The sequence below is a fragment of the Cucumis melo genome, chromosome 9 (genome assembly GCF_025177605.1).
Source record: "Cucumis melo cultivar AY chromosome 9, USDA_Cmelo_AY_1.0, whole genome shotgun sequence".
NCBI lineage: Eukaryota > Viridiplantae > Streptophyta > Magnoliopsida > Cucurbitales > Cucurbitaceae > Cucumis > Cucumis melo.
Window position 1 is genome coordinate 21,407,485 of NC_066865.1, and position 17,036 is coordinate 21,424,520.

At 29.7% G+C, this 17,036-nt stretch overlaps 2 protein-coding genes across 2 annotated transcripts; both read right to left on the reverse strand.

Moving 5' to 3' along the window:
* Positions 1 to 5,792: 5,792 nt before the first annotated feature.
* Positions 5,793 to 8,254, reverse strand: LOC103504659 (xyloglucan galactosyltransferase XLT2). The gene has a single exon (XM_008469040.3). The coding sequence runs from the start codon at positions 7,756 to 7,758 to the stop codon at positions 6,271 to 6,273; it is 1,488 nt and encodes a 495-aa protein (XP_008467262.2). The 5' UTR covers positions 7,759 to 8,254; the 3' UTR covers positions 5,793 to 6,270.
* Positions 8,255 to 15,435: 7,181 nt separating this feature from the next.
* LOC103504660 (CDGSH iron-sulfur domain-containing protein NEET) lies at positions 15,436 to 16,739 on the reverse strand. The gene is made up of 2 exons (XM_008469041.3): positions 16,045 to 16,739; positions 15,436 to 15,780 (listed from the first exon to the last, which is right to left on the reverse strand). Exons 1-2 carry the CDS (start codon positions 16,269 to 16,271, stop codon positions 15,681 to 15,683), a joined length of 327 nt encoding a protein of 108 aa, XP_008467263.2. The 5' UTR covers positions 16,272 to 16,739; the 3' UTR covers positions 15,436 to 15,680.
* Positions 16,740 to 17,036: the final 297 nt, after the last annotated feature.

Sequence of the window (17,036 nt, forward strand, 5' to 3'; positions counted from 1 at the left end):
TTATTAAAATAAACATTTTATATTAATTTTTTAAAGTTAATGTTAATTAATTAACTATATTTCAAATAAAATTATAAAAGAAAAAACCCGAGAATAAAAAAACATTGTACGTGAGAAATAAGGAGATGCCTGAAAATCAGTTATTCGAGGCAAAAGTTTGAAAACTATAAAACAAACTTGAGCTTTAAATGTCAGTACCTTTCATACAGAAAACCCTCAAACCAAACGACCCTTAAAGCTCTAGAAAAAATTTATAATGTCCTTGTCATTTGTTATGTGTATGAGAGTAGTACTTCATCTACATCTTAAACGTTTTTGTACAAATACATTTCAATGAAAATGTTTAGAAACCTCTTTTAGATAAAATGTATTCTCTCAAAATATAATATCATAATCTTATTTTAATCGATACAATCTTCTAATATTATTTAAAGATATTAAAAATTGAACAACGTCTCGTTTATCAAATTTATAAAAACAAAAATTATTCTTTTGTCTTGAGACTTGACTTAAATTTATACATTTTAAAAAAGTAGATAAATAGTTGGATAGAATTTAAAATTTAAAATTTAGAAACAAACAACTAATAAGAACCCAAAACAATCATGAATTAATTGTAGTCAATTTCAATTTCAAAATTATTAAAGTCTACATATAGTCATCTCCCAAAATTTGAATGGACAAAGACATTGAACAATATTATTTGATTCCTTGGCCATTTGTTGTACTTTTGTATTGAGAAAATAACAAGTGTATGGTTAAGGGATCATCTCTTTCAAAACAACACAAAATTGGTTTTGATTTGTAACCCAACTGATTTCTCACCAAAAATTTAATCAACTTCATGTGCCAATTCAAATAATTAAACAAATAACTTCTTTAATTAGTATGGTTCGATCCGAAGGAAACAAGAAAGTCGACCTTGTAGAGAGAAGCGGATAGGAGAGTTAGCCTATATAGACTCAAGCAATTAGCTCGTGTGAAAACTCATCCTAACTATAAAGTATGTGAGTCATTTGACTTCGATTAGATTAGAACAGTCCTAAGAGTAACACAATTTATTACTATAACAAATTCGAATTTCATCGCACATTTTTAAATACTATCCTTTGCGCGCAATTTTTTTTTGTTGTTGAATCGACCCTCAAAGTTAGGTTACAATGTCATAAACAATCAATTTCTTGACAGTTTTAAAATGCCATGAACATTCATAGTCTTTACATTTTTTAAATGACACGAACACTCATATTCTTGACGGTTTTAAACTGTCAAGAAAATTTGTATACTTGACATTTATAAAACGTCAACGTTCACTATTCTTGACGTTTCTATCAACCGTCAAGAACTTCGACTTTCTTGACGCTGGCTTCAATGAAGGTTTTAAAACCATCAAGAATAATAGTTCTTGATAGTTTAAAAACGTCAAGAGAGTCTTTTTATAGTAATGTCAATAGTGAAAAATTATTATTAATAACAAACAATTATTGATTGTGACAGTCTATTATTGTAAATTTAAGTTATCATTCCCGATAAATGACTCAATCTGCCAACAATAACTCAACTCAATTGATATGCATCTTATATACTTAAAGATCGAAGGGTCCTAGATTCAAAAATCTTTACACCAGCGTGAATTGATTAGAAAAAAATAAATGATTCGATCTACAAAATATGGGTACTAATTAAAGACAACGAAAAACTATCCATTAAACATTCATATTGATATTTTCAAATTGTCACAAAAATGCTTATAATGTCACTTTTAGGTGCCAATGTTCTAAGTCACGATGAATGTCATATTACAACACCAATTTATCGCCATAAATGTTCAAACCGTGATCATTTTCACATTTTCAAACCAATACATCTCAAAACAATTTTATTAGATGTTGAAAAACCGCTTAAGCTTGTAATAATAGAAAATCATACATTCATTAATCCGATTAATCCTAAAAATAAATTAAAAAATAGGGTTTAACTAAACCCTAAACCCTAAAATTAAATACAAATAAACTAATAATCAAATTTAGTAAAGTCTTTACAAAGACCTAAAATAGTAAATACAAAACGTTTTATATATATATATAATTTAACATTTTCTAAGAAAATATATAATTTCATATTTGTTAATTAGTAAGTCAATTATGAGTGATTGATAAGCTTTGTACTTAAATTTACTACAAGACAATGGAATAAAATATTCTAAAAATGTTTTTTTTTAATTTCTTCTAAAAAAATTGTATGTTTTTTAATAGCATTCGGTGAATTATAAAGGTTTAAGTACTATTTTAGTCCCTATACTTTTAGTTCAGGTTTATTTTGATTATTAAAAAATATTTGTTTTGGTCTTTATACTTTTCAACTTATTCATTTTAATTTTTGTACTTTAAATTTTAGTTCTATTTTAAAACTAAACTTTAAAGTTATTTGTTGGCACGCTATCGAACATTCTCTTTTAGCCACACATTGAAACATAGGTCAACCTTTACAAAACACACACAAGACTGAGCCTAGCTCCACTCAATCGGCATCAATGTATGACTCTTTCAATTTTTTTTATCTCGAAGTATTGCCACATTCGAGGTACGTCTTGAAATCTCGCGATATTTCAAAGAAGTAAATCCACGTTATATTGATGCTTAATAAACGAGGAGAGGAGAGTGCATGATCCCTACCATCAAAACATGTACCAATGAAGTAAAAGCTTTCATTTTCTTTCACAATGTTCACAAAACAGAACCAATGAATGAAAAAGATAGAGAAGGAGATATCATAAATTGAAAGTAAAAAAAAATACAGCAAATGCACATGCCCTAAATTCATAATAATTCCCATTCCCACCTTTCACTTTCTCATAATTGATTCAACCCATAAAAGGATGGGCCCATAACAAAGCCCATTAACCTAACCACCTTATGCTCCCATCTTTCTGCATTTTATTTTAAGGACCACCAATAAATGTATATGCCCACACACACAAATATATATATATATATATATATATATATATATATATATATAGCTTTTACTTTATTTGTACTTCCACTGTTCAACTATGGAACCACACATTTATCTTTTTCAAAACCTAAATAAATATTGTTCTCAATCCTCTTTTTTTTTTTTTTTGTTTTCCCTTTGACATTTTAATTAGCGGAGACGTGGTCTAATCAATTTTCTTTCAAATGATCATGTTTCGTTCAACGTAACCAACCCTAACATCGCTTATAAGTTTTATAGTGTCATAACACATAATTCTCTTAAATCACTACTCTTAAAAAGTTTTGGTTGCGCTATCCATAGTATTGCATTGTCAATCAATTATTTGACTAAATTGTTTATGATTCAATATAATGATCTTCTAGAACTAGTCATAATCAATGAATCTGCTACATTTGATTAGCCAACTTTACATTGAAATAGAGATTTAAATGTCTTGTAGTATTAGGCAAGTTAATATCACTGTTGAATAAGAAATTTTGGAACCAATCACAAATTGCCACATCATTTACTAAAATAATTATATTTAGGATTAGCTAAAAATTGGCATGTGTCCCAAATTAAATTTAAAAGACAAATTGGACAATTCTAAAGATGTCACGTGTCTTTATTATGACAATTGGATATTCATTTGGACTAAAATTCAATTGAGCCAAAAAATAAGCTTAATTTAGTCCAAAATTAAATATGACCCAAATCCATATGATTGAGCCCATGGGTATGGTCCATAGACCAGCCAAAGTTCACCATGGAACTCTATAAATAGGAGAGTTCTCTTCATTTGCAAGGGTTGGAAATTTTTTACTCTAAAAGTAGAGAGAATTCTCTCAAGAGATAGAAGCCTCCTCAACTCCTGAAGTCGACCACCCTCGAAGATTGAAGTTCCTTTAAAGATACAAGCTTTCTTCCAAGACTCCAATTTCAAGAACACCTTCGAAGATTGAAACTCTTTTTTGAAGATCCAAGCTTTCTTCCAAGTCTTCAACTTCAAGAACACCCTCGAAGATTGAAGCTTCTTCGAAGATACAAGCTTTCTTCCAAGACTCCAACTTCAAGAACATTACGTGTTTCGCTTCCTCAAATCAAGCGTAAGCATCCAGTCGAGAGAGAATCAGAGGATCAAATTCTAGAGATCGAACCATATCGCATCAAGTCAACGTAAATACAACATCAACACAAGTTCAACTCCACGAATCAAATTTCTTCGGAAATCTCATGTGAACAATCACATTAGATCGTTAAAGTGTTGAATTGGAATACCTCTGCTACATTTAAAAGTACGCTATTAGTCATCTATTAGACAATTTACATTCTGTTTAGCCTAAATAGATAACCATATCTTCAAAGTGCATTCTAATTTATCAATACTATCAATTACCAAGGAAAGAGGAGCGATCAGTGATCATACTTGCTTGGTCTAATTTCGATAGTCTCAATTGTCGATGACACAAAAAGTCAAAAACACTCGATTTTAAAATCAATAATCACGCGTATGCACATATATATACATACGTATATTGTGTTAGAGTCAAATCATATGTCTTTACAATCAAGTCAACTTGGGCATATATATATATATATATATATATATATATATATATATACAAAGACATTTGGGGGAGGTAATGGAATAATGATATTATAAATATTAAGTAATATGTGGATGAATTCGTAGTATACAAAGTTTCTTGAAATGTGTTTGTTCCTTCCAAAGAAGAAAGGTATAACCAACAGGTCGAGGCAACGTCCAAATGGGCCCTCTTCCCCTCCCAACACAAACTTACCCTTTAATTAATTTCATAATTTAATATTCAAAATCAAACATTACACATTTTTACTCAAATCTACTCTATAAAAGAAAAATGCATGAACTAAATTAGTATATTACTACAACATTAATAATGAAAAAAAAAAAAATCATTTCTCTTATAACATTAGTATTTTAATCCTTAGCTTTAAACTTGAATGAATGATGTCAATTTTTCTTGTTAGATTATCTTTCAATTGAAATCATCAATAAGTATGCTACTGTGCTTCCAAGATTGGAACCACTTTCCTTTTCAATTAAAGTCTATTTTGTTTTTGTTTTGTTTTGTTTTTTTTCAATTAAAAAGATTTATATGAAATAGGAAAACTACAAGAAATGTAAGTAAATGAAAGGAAACAAATTAATAATACATGAACTTCATTGTTATATATATGTTTTTCTTTTCCTTCCTTTTTTTCAATCTGATGCATATTTTCTTCCATAAATGAAATAGAAATCTATGATATTTAATTGACATCAAATTTTATTGTTCTTACAAGACTTGTACACCAAGATATTCTAAACAATCTACACATTATATTTTAATGAATAACGTCTCTTTCTCTCTATTAAAAAAAACATTACTTTTAGCAAAAATAGATTCATACACAACTAAATTATCTATATGAATCTAACTATAAACTTCTATTAAACCGTAGAATATAACACAAAAAGAAATTATAATAATCGAAGTATAAAATTGTTCTCAAATCTTCTTCAAACCTAAGGAGAGTTTCCATTTAAAAACAATTTCTTTTTTTAATTACCAAACGAAAACGAGTTCAGAGGTTTAATTTCTTAATCTCAATTTTCTTAGTACGACAATCTTCCATCTTTATGTTTTCATGATCAAAGTTCAAAGCATTAAATAACAAAAGGAAATATATATATATATATATATATATAAAATATCACTTTTTGATCCAAAATTGAACTATAATTATTATGAAAACCAAAAAACTATTGGAATAAAAAGCAAAGCAAAGGCTAAAAAAACCAAAAAAGTTGGTTCCAAACCTTTCATTTTCTTATGAAATTAAGACATCATAACTTTTTAGTATACATAATAAATCCAATTTTCTATTATGCCAAAAGCAAACCCAACTTGTGGGTCCAACACTACAACATTATCCCCAAAAACCACCAAAATTCCCATTATCCCCTTTTTCTCCTTTTTGCAATTTTACCCCTCCCCCACTTTTATCAACTTTAAAGCCCCTCTAAATAAAATTACACTCCAAAATTTTATTCCCCTAAACCCCCACTATAGTTTACAACATTCATACCAAAAGAATCGTATGTTATTATTATTATCATCATTATCCCTAACTATATATACTAATAACATTAAAAAAATTTAAAAAAAAAAGAAAAAAGAAAAAAGAAAAACTAAAAAGCTTTTCCAATTTTCCTTTTCCTCCCTTTTTCTCTTCTTTATTTGCATTTCTGCCCCTCATACTCTTACCTTATTTCCACTTGTATTCCCATTCTTCTTGCTCTTTAAACCTCCTCAAAACCCCTTCGATGGCCACGTCGAACGCGTCTCTAACATCGCCGGTGCCGTAAATGAACTTCGGAATGGATTCGATCACTCTCTCTCTCATTTCCTTCACTTCCTCTCTGCTGAATCTCTCCAGAACCGCTTCAATGGAGGTTGTCCCGTTCTTCACCGCGTTCCGGTCTATAAAAACCGAGTAACTTCCCGGTTCGCCCGGTAAGAACCACTCGTACTGATAATACGCCGTCCGTCGCCAAAAGAAAACCGGAATCGCTCCGGCCACCATGCAGTCGAAGATTGACCGCCGCGTGAAGCTGTCTCCTCTCGGCTGAAGGCAGAAGTCTGAGGTGAGAAATGTCTCGAGAATCGCCGACGTGCCGTTAGAGCAACGGCTGCCAGCACAATCGACAACGCGGCATTTCTCTCCGGTGGAGTTCTTGCACTGGTGGAGAAGCATCGCTCGGAAGTCCTTGCGGAAAGCGGCGCGGGTGGCTCCGGCGAAACAGAAGAGGTGAGTACGAGGGCGCGTGCGTATAAATTGCTGCCAGGCCGATATGTCGTTTTGGGATTTGGGGTGGAATCCTGTGGGGTAAGGTACACCGACGTCAAAATAATCCCATGGATTTCGCTCTATCAAAAGTCGGGTTATATTTCTCATACCGGGTAAATAAATACAACCCGATCCCCAATCTTTATCCTTACTCCTCCGGAAATCCCATGTGATACGTCCCATTGTAATGAAATGATCCCAGCCGTTGGATTTTTTGTAATACTCTTGATCGGATAGCCATTTTAGAATCGAACGGCAATGCTGATCCCGTTCCTCCGCGGTTGAATTCGTCCATAGGAATTTCCCCACCGCGAGTCCAGCGTAAAACGGTATGTAAAACGCCGTAGCTGATTCCGGCTCTAAAACACGGCATTTATGCTTCAAAATCCGATTATGGAAAATAATCTCCGTTACGAATTGGTCCGTCCAATACCACGACTGAAGGAGATTCTCCGGTATAATCCCGGCTAAGGAATCCGCTCTCTGGCCGAATCCACCGTTTGCCATCGCGCTACAGCTCGAGCTCCATGGATTCAGATTATCACAGTTATCGAGAATGTCTTGGTTAAACACCGTCGGCAAATCGTAAACGAAGATCCTGCCGTTTTTGCAATTTCCGCCGTCAATGTCGGCGGGGGAGACGGCGACTGAAGGGAAGCGGTGGAGTTGTTTGTTGGTGGAGGAGGAAAGCGCTGGTGGGAGAGGAAGAGGGAGATAGCGGATGGTGAAGAGGAGGAGGATCTGAAGGAAGAGGATTACAAGTAGAAGCCATAAGCGAGATTGTTGATGATGAAACTGCTGTAACAAGGAGTTGAAGGAATTCTTCTTATCGAAAAACTCAGACGATGCTTTGAATTTCTTCGGATGGTGCTCGGCGGGCGAGGAGTTACCGGAAAGAGGAAGCATCAGAATGAAATAAATAAATAAAAAGAAAAAGAAATTAGGGCTAGAAAATGTGGTGACAGTGACCGTGAGCGTCGTCAGCCGTCACCGCCAGGGGAGAATTGGGTGGCTTTAGTGTGAGGAAGAAGAGAGGGTGAGTTGTGGTGGAAAAGATGGAGGGCCGAAATTTTATTAGGAGAAGAGAGATGACACGTGTCGTGTTTTGTTACCGGCTGAAAGAGCAACCGACAGCGTATTAAGTTATTGTAGACAGACAAGTGCCGGTTTTCGTTTTATTATGGTTGCCAGAACGTTGATGGTAAGGCAACAAAATGCGAGGATTCCGTGGACTTCTCCGTTTGATATTTCTAAGCGGCGAGGAGGGTATTATTGGTAAAGTAACTAAATAGGAATTTTTATTTATTTTATTTTATTTTATTTTATTTTATTTAAGGTAGTAAAAAATTGTGAATTTAATTAATTATAAATTCACTTAATGAAGGAATCATTACGATTTTCGCTTTTTTGTTTTATTCAATGTTTTTGACTTACTTTTTGATTAATTATTTTATTGAAATTATTAATTAATTTCTAAAAGTAAAATACAAAACTTTTTCTTTTTTTTTCTTTAAAAAAAAATTAATCGAGTTATTTTAAGGTTCACAATGTTATCATTACAATTTAAAGATGTATTTTTCTTTTACAACATTCCATTTTAAAGTTGATTCTGTTTTATATGATTTAATGATTTTGTAGGGATTTTCAAATAATTTTGAAATCAAGTCTTTAAAAAAAAAAAATTCAAATGATTACATTCGTTAATCCCATAGATTGATGAAATTAAAATTTAATTACATGATATAAATAAAAAACCTACTTTCGTAATAAAAAACCAAAGTTAAATGAATATTTAAATTAAATAAGGATATCAAAATATGTAATCTTTGATTTTTTTTAATGTGTAGCAATCAATAGTAATAGAAAATATATTGTAGTTTGAAGATTAACAAAATTGAAATGGGATGAAAGTTTTAACTGTGAATGATTAGAAAACTTATAGGTATAAACTTTGAGTTTAAACCATATTCAAGTAGTTTAAATTAATCATTAAATTGGTTTTAATTGATAATCTAAATTCAAAAGTGATTTTAAACATGCCAAATTTGTGAAAATATAAGAATCAAACACAAAAGCAAGCCTACCCAAATTTTTAACACGAACCCAAATTCAAAATTACACTAACAAAAACTCAAACTAAACAAGTTGTACAATCTTCGACAATAAAGAATGAGAATGAGTTGATTACAATATAATAGTAAAATATGATAGGGTGATAGTTGTTATTGGTAAATGTGAGAAAGAAGAATCCAATTGATTGTGTATATATAGAATTGAAGGCATATGAGGATTGTATGAATGAAAGAGATCTGAATTTGAATTGCAGCAATTTTGATTACCGATTAAAAAGGGAAAATTGAGGAAAAGAGATGCGTTCAACCGACGAAATGTAGAATAATTTAATAAAAGGAAAAAAAAAAAAAAAAGGAAGGGTACGAAATTGTAAATATCGAAAAGGGCAATAAAAAAAGAAGATCATAAATGCCATTATTTTTGGAGGTTAAGAAAAGGAAAGAGAAAATAAAAGAATTTTACAAATTACCAAACAAAGTACGGAGAAGCCAATAAATGAAGGCAAAATAAATTACAAACAATAATAATAATAATAATAATAATAATAAAATGCATCAGAAATAATTACCATAATAATAATAATAATAATAATAATAATAATAATAATGTCAATAAATGTAGAGGAAAATGCGCATTGGAAACAGGAGGAAGCAGTTGCCGGTGGAAAGCGTAGCTGTAAGAAATCTATGAAGAACCGTTGAATGGGCATGACGTACCACTGACACGTGGATGTCACCAAGCCCCTAAATGTTTAATTATGATTAATAATTTATACACCTAAATTACTAAATTAGTCTCTTTTTTTTTTTTTTTTCTTTTTCGAGGTCTACATTTCAAATTTGTAATCTTTGATTTAGTATTTAAGTTTCAAACCATCTAAAAATTTTATCCTTAAAATAACAATAAGAAAAAGATTCTCGACATTGGTAAAAGAGTATGGATAACAAAAAGAAAAAAGAAATTGAGAGGTGAAAGTGTATCTATATTCTTAATTTTAGAAAACTAAATTAGAGATTTAAAGTTTGAGTTTTATATCGAGTTTCAAGATTCATTGTTTTCGACTTTTCTTACTCATATTTGCTTTAGTGTTAGATCATAAGAGCTAAATTCCAACATTTTTTAAACTATCACATTAAATTTGTGTTCAATATACGACGGCTATTTACTTAGAAATTTATTCTGTATAAGTTTTATTGATACTCAAATGTTGTTGTGTGTGAGATTAGTTGAGGTGTGCGTAAATTAACTATAGCACTCATTTAATAGAAAAACATTAGAAGATTAAATTTGTAATTTAACTGACGACATATGTGAAGCGATATGTTAAAAGGAGTTAAGTGGGAAAGGTGACGTCTGGAGAGGTAGGCCAAGAAATGAGAAAGGGAAAGCGGTGGTTTCTCCTCTTCCCTACTAAACTCATAATATTGTTCCATCACGTCGTTTTATGCATTTTTCTTGAGAATTCTCTTGTCGTTTTGTAGGGAACTAAACACGTCTAACTATCTCCCTATTTTTTAGATGTAATTTTAATTTTCAATTAGATGATTAGACTCTTTTTAGTTTAAATAATTTAGTTGAGATTAAGAAAATTCAAACTATATTTCATTTCTTTCCATGAGTAATACAAAGAGTGAATAACATCACGATATTGTAAATTTACGTTTAAGTTATTTATCTATCGGCCTAAAACAACTCATAAATTTTAGAGAATACCTTAAATCAATTTTATTTTTTTTTATAAATACATCATAAATAACTTCACTCGAGATAATTAAAGCCCTACTCACAAACTCTTTATAGTTTTCATATTTTATTACTTTCTAACTTAGATATCAAAATGTATGTGACAAGCACCATGCAAACACATGTGTTCAAGCTTTCTATTTTGCAGGTTACGTTTTTCTTTTCTTCAACAAATTTACTAATATCACGTAAAGATTAAGCAAGCTGTAGATTAATTAACAGACTATTTTATAGTACTTCAAATTAATTCTCATATATTTAAAACATATATGCTTTGGATTAAGAGATAAAAGAGTATTGTGTCATCTCAAATTCGTTTTTTTAAACTGATTATGAAGAAAAAAGAAAAACTCAATTTACGAATTTAAAGAATATTTATGTAAAGAATTGGTTAAAAAGTTTCTATTAGGATTATTTGTTTTGACTTTTTGAAATTCTTTTTTACTCATCACCGACACAAAGGAAAGGCTTTTTCTATACATAATATTAATTTTCCTTCCGAATTACTCCAACGTCATACTGTGTGCAGAAGGGGTTTCTAAATACTTCAAAAAATCAAAATTTTTGTATCAAAATTTTATATAACAAATGTTCACAAATATAAAAAAGATAGATCGTATGTCTTTCTAAAACCTTAAAATTTTAGAAACCTTAGAAAAATCCACAACGAACGAACGATTATTTTTTCATAAATTTCATAATATGCTATTGCAATTTATATCTTCTTTGTAAGTTATTAATTCCAGGTCACTTCGATACAATTAAGGTCTGAGATCGAATAACTAAAGGCAAAAGTCTTTCATCCCAATACATATAAGGATAGTATATGCTTGAGATCGAATAAAACAAAGACATAATTTTTTCATCCTGGACCATCTCTGTAGTGTCACCAAGACCCGAGATCCGATAACTAAAGGAAGAATTCTTTCATTATGGGAGAATTACGATTGTTCTGTATCACTTTCAAAAGTGTTCGGATCTCAAATTTTTGTTTGTAAATATTTTGGTTGAAAAAGATTTAAAAATGCCACGTCAGTGAATATGTAATATATATTGGTGTAGAAGAGGCAACAGGTGTTAGATGGAGCGGAAATACGTTGGTTGATGAATTAGGACGGCGGAAAGTTCATCGAATGTTGAATTAAATAATACATAATATTAATTAAGAATATTAACATTCATAGCTTAATTAATTTCATATATATTGGAGTCAAAGCTTAATTAATTTATAATAAGCTTAGCTAGAAGTAGACATATTGTATTGTGATAACAAATCAATTAAATCCCAATTATTGACGTTATGTGGTTTTTATTATCTATTATTATTATTATTATTAATGTATACAAACATAGGATTTGATTAATTGGGATCATTTCCCATATCTTACTTAATTAATTACCTTCTACCACCCCCACATCTTATTTATTTACTTACTTCTTTTAATTCCAAACTTATTTTAATTTCCAAGGACAATTTTAAAATTAGCATAATAAATTAAAATATTAAAATATTAAAATTTTAGATTATATCAATGATAGGAATCGATAGATTTCTATCCTCGTCTATCAATAAAATTTAATAGAAGTATATTAATGTTTATCGATGTTTATTATTAATAGAAACTAAAATTTTACTATAGCTTGTAAATATTTTTATCAAATGTACTATTTTTTATTATATTTTTAATAAAAGAAACTTTAGAAAAATGATCAAATTACTTGTAACTTGTAAGTTATAGTCTAGATCATCATTTATTTTTTGAATTTATTAACGCATCACTCGGCACAAAATTGAAAGTTTAGGATTTTATTAAACATGAAATTAATCTTTCTTTTTTTTTTTTTTTTTTTTTAATTTTTAGTTTTAAAAACGAGTGTATTAGGTAACTAACTCAGATTTTTTTGTTTTTGTTTTTAAAATAATATTTTTTTTCCAAAATGAATTAAAAAGAATGATTATGTTTTAAATAAGTTAAGTTATCCAACGTTAGGTGATTTTTGTTTTCAATAAACAAAATAGAAAAAAAAATAAAAAACTAAAATGATTAGCGAATAGACTTAAATTATATCAAATAAATAAGTTAATTTATAAGATTTTAAATACGTATCTAAGATAATTTTAAATCAAATAACCAATTAACCATTTTTAAAATTAAAAGATCTATTAAACGCACAACATTAAAAGTCGAAAGAACTTTTGAGCTAACAGACTATTCTTATAACTCAATGTAATTAGCATTAGTATCAAGATTAGAAAATATGGACGTTCTATTAGTTTATATCATTAACTTAAAAGATAATAACATATTTTAAAATGTCATATTACACCTAAAGGAGAAGAAAGAACAAATTACAATATAATCATATAAACATAATTTAATTAGCACACAAGTGAAAAGTTTGAAATTATTTGTTCTACTTAAAAACAAGAGAGTGGGAAATAATTTGTCGACCCCAATTTTAATGTTGTAGATAAGTTTTAGCAATTAGATATATAATAATAATTGTATGAAAAGTAATGTGGGATATGATTGATTAGAAATATATGATCCATAGGGTTTATGCTTCTCTTGGCTTTTTGTCACATATTCAATTACTATATATTGATAGCAACTTTTATTTTATAATCTCTCTTCAATTTGTTTGGTCAGATTTTTGTTTTGCATGTTACATGTCCTATATTTTTCATCACTACAGCCTTCTATTGTTGTTATCAACAATAATTGATTTAATTTAAAAGTCTTTGTTTGATAATAATAATAATAGAAATTCCATTTTCCAAATTTTTTTTAAATAAACATTTGTTATATTTTGTACAAGAGAATCCATTTATTCGTCGAACGAAATTTAACTTTACTGTAATTGACATAACATCTTTCATTTTAGACGTTGTGGCCTTCAAAAAAACCTGTAATAGACATTTGTTGATACACCTCTTTTCTTTTTATCAAAATTTATTCCAATAATCTTCTTCAAAAGATTTTCAATAATCTTTGGGAAACAGTAGATTTCAAAGGCTTTTTAATCCCGCCATGGATAAAAATCTCATTTTTTAAAGCCTTTTCACAACCTTTGATAAAAGATCGTTGAAATACATCAACTTTTTTTAGTGGTTTTTCGATCTCATCTTTATAATTGTTGTAATAAAAAAGAATTGGTCACTAATTTTCGAAACTATCATTCTGTTTCGGTCTCTATATGATGTCCTTAGTTCATTGTCATTTTTTCAATAATAGGTTATTGTTAGGTTTTGGCAAAATATTAGTTGTTTCACATTTTAAAGGTCCAACAAAATAATGATGAGCTTTTCAACATCATAAAAGAGTCAGAATTTCAATTCATATGTTCGGTGTTTCAAAATTGACCTAATATTAAATTCTCTTTATAATGTATATTTCGTTTTAACGGTGGGAAGGACGTGTGAGTAGTTAAAAGCTTTGAGAGAATGTTGGTATTGTAATTGAGATTAAAAGAGAATTAATCCATGTGATTAGAATAAATTTTTATGTGGTGGATTTCTTTTCTAATGGACTCTGGTCGTTCCTTAGGTTCACATAATTTATTTAAATTGTTTTTTTAATAAAATAATATTTGTAAAAAAATTATTTTCATGTATTAAATTGAGATTGTCGACTAAATTTTCATTTACGAGAATTTTCCTTCGATTGAAAAAATTATATTTAGAAGTCGGTAGATAATAAAATATCCAAAAAAATCATTAAGAATAATACATAAGAATATAAGAGATTTTTTTACCGATAATTTAATTTATGTGGATGACCCAAAAGGTCAATAAATAAATAAACTAACCTTCTGTTTACGTCGTAGAGTTGCCTCTACCATCCTCCTATTAGGTTAGGGATGTCTTGCATATCGTCAAATTGTTGACTGACTCTTGATTTAAAAATTAAAAGAAAAAAAATGTGATTGAATTGAATATCTCGTTAGTAAATTTTTGTAGTAGAACGTGAATATTTTAGTTGTTTTATTATTATCAGTAAGAAAACCTTTTTTCTTCTTGTTGTCTCACCTTTCTTCACCTCTAATTTAATTCTCCATCATCATAATGTAAAAGATTTTTTTTTTTTACGTCTTAGTTACATAAATGTAGATTTTCAAGAGAGAGAAAAATGCTCCAAAAAGCCACATCTTAGATTTCTAAAATTAAACCTTTATATTAGGATGCTATGCTCTACCTTTTTAAGAAAGAATATTTCCCAACACCAAAATTGAGAAACAATACAAAGAGAAGGGAATCAATGAATAGAAGGAAAAAGAAGTAAAAGAATTTGAATAAATTATCGTAAAGGAGAGATCAAGAACAAACAATATCGATTATTGTATGGTTCTCAAGAATAAACCCTTTAGATGACTTTTGTCGAACTCAATTACTATATTAAAACTTGATATTATGTTATTGTATACTTATAGATTTGCATAGTGTAAAAGTTATGCAACAAAATCAATAAATTGACTCATAACCTAACATTTTTATAAACTATGAAAAGAAAATCATGCCACACAATAAAACATCAAGAAAATCTCTCATGATATGGATGAAATGTTTATGAATTTTAAAATACTAAAGCTAAATTTACACAAATGTATTACCATTCAGTAACAAAATTATTATAAATGTGCAAGTTTAGTATTACTTATAAAATCGGTTCTATTGTGATATGAAATTTCTCAACATACATGGTAAATTATCACTTCATGAATCATATAAAAGTGACTTTCCAACTGAGAATAAGATTAGTTTGGGAATGATCTTCGAAATGGATTTTTTTGATATATTCAAAATCATTCACAAACATACTTTACTTTCGTCTACTACGAGGAGACAAAAGTGGTTATTTCTAAAACAACCTCAAAGGTTTTTCTCAGCAGAAGAAGTTAAGTAGGAAGAGAGATTAGGAAAGCACATTCTGAAACTCAGGAAGCAATGGAATAAGAGGTTGGAGAATGAAAAAGTAATAAAAGAAAAACATGAGAATGTGTGTGTCTGTCTACTACTTCTTCAAGAGTAAAGGACCAACGTTATCTCCAGTTGCTTTGTTGTGCTTAACATGGCTTCCATCACAAAGAGGAAATGTCCCTGACCTCCAACATCTGCACCCAAACCCCATCTCATATATCTTATAAAGAGTACTTTCCAGTTTTAGTCGTTTCTTAAGAGCAATAGAAAATTAATATAGCAATCATGCTTGAATTATTATTAAAATTAATAATACAATGCAGAAAAATTTACAAGCACAACAAAATTTAGATTCAATTAGGTGATCAAAATTTATAATTATTCCTCCCATTTTGTAAAATTAAGCATGTGGGAAAGAGAATGAGGAATAAAAGGAAAAGAATGAATGAGAAAAGAACCTGCAATAAGGAGTGAGAGGCTTGGAAAGTTCAGCAATGAGCACAGAGTCCACCACTTTCTCTTCACTCTTTCTGATTGCAGGGTTTATATGTTCGCCGCTGCTGCCTTCAGCTCTCACGACAACTGTACGACGTCGTCCGTTGTCGTTGAAACTACGAGGAAGAAGATGGACGGCTCTTGTTGATAGGGAAGTAGAAGGAGAAGAAATGGCTACAATGGATGCCATAGTTAACTCAATTCAGATGTGTGTGTGGTGTGAAGTAGTATAATGAAATGGAGGGGGTGATGAACGTGTGGAGACCATACGCTTTTTAACTACAAGAATTCAAACCACATCCTAATTGGTGGATCTTCATTTGACACGTCTCCTTCCCTAATTTCCTAATTTACAACACAACACACGACCCTATCCCTATTTTTTCTTTACCTATAATTCTTATGTGATCAACAAATCCAACTTTCCACTTCCAAAATTGATAAAATAAACATCAACCCATCAGTTTAGGGTTTAGGGTTTTGAGATGGCCGGCCATCGTCTTCCCCCTTCCGCCGCAAGTCTCCATAAATTAGTGTCTAAAGTAGATTTGAGATTTCGAGGATGGTAATTTCTTTCTAAAATTTCAGTATACTTCGAATACTTATATGGTAGTTGTCAAAATTTTCAAGAAAAATTACCACCTTAGTCCAATTCATGTGTGTTTCATTTGTGAGTTTTAAATTCTACGTTTTTAATCTATAAAAAAATAGGTCTATTTAGTTCTTGAGTAGCAACGAATGTACTTTTTTAGTTCATCAATTTTGTAAAATATGTTAAAAGGGTCCTGAACTATCTTTTTTGTTTGATTTTTAGGGAAAAAAAAATAGTTTTAGAAACCATGACACATTCTTCTGTCGTATAATTTTTGAAATAAAAATAAAAAATTATTCGAGAGATTTTTGAAATCTATTTTAAAAAACTAAAATTATACATTCATAAAACTCATAAACCAAA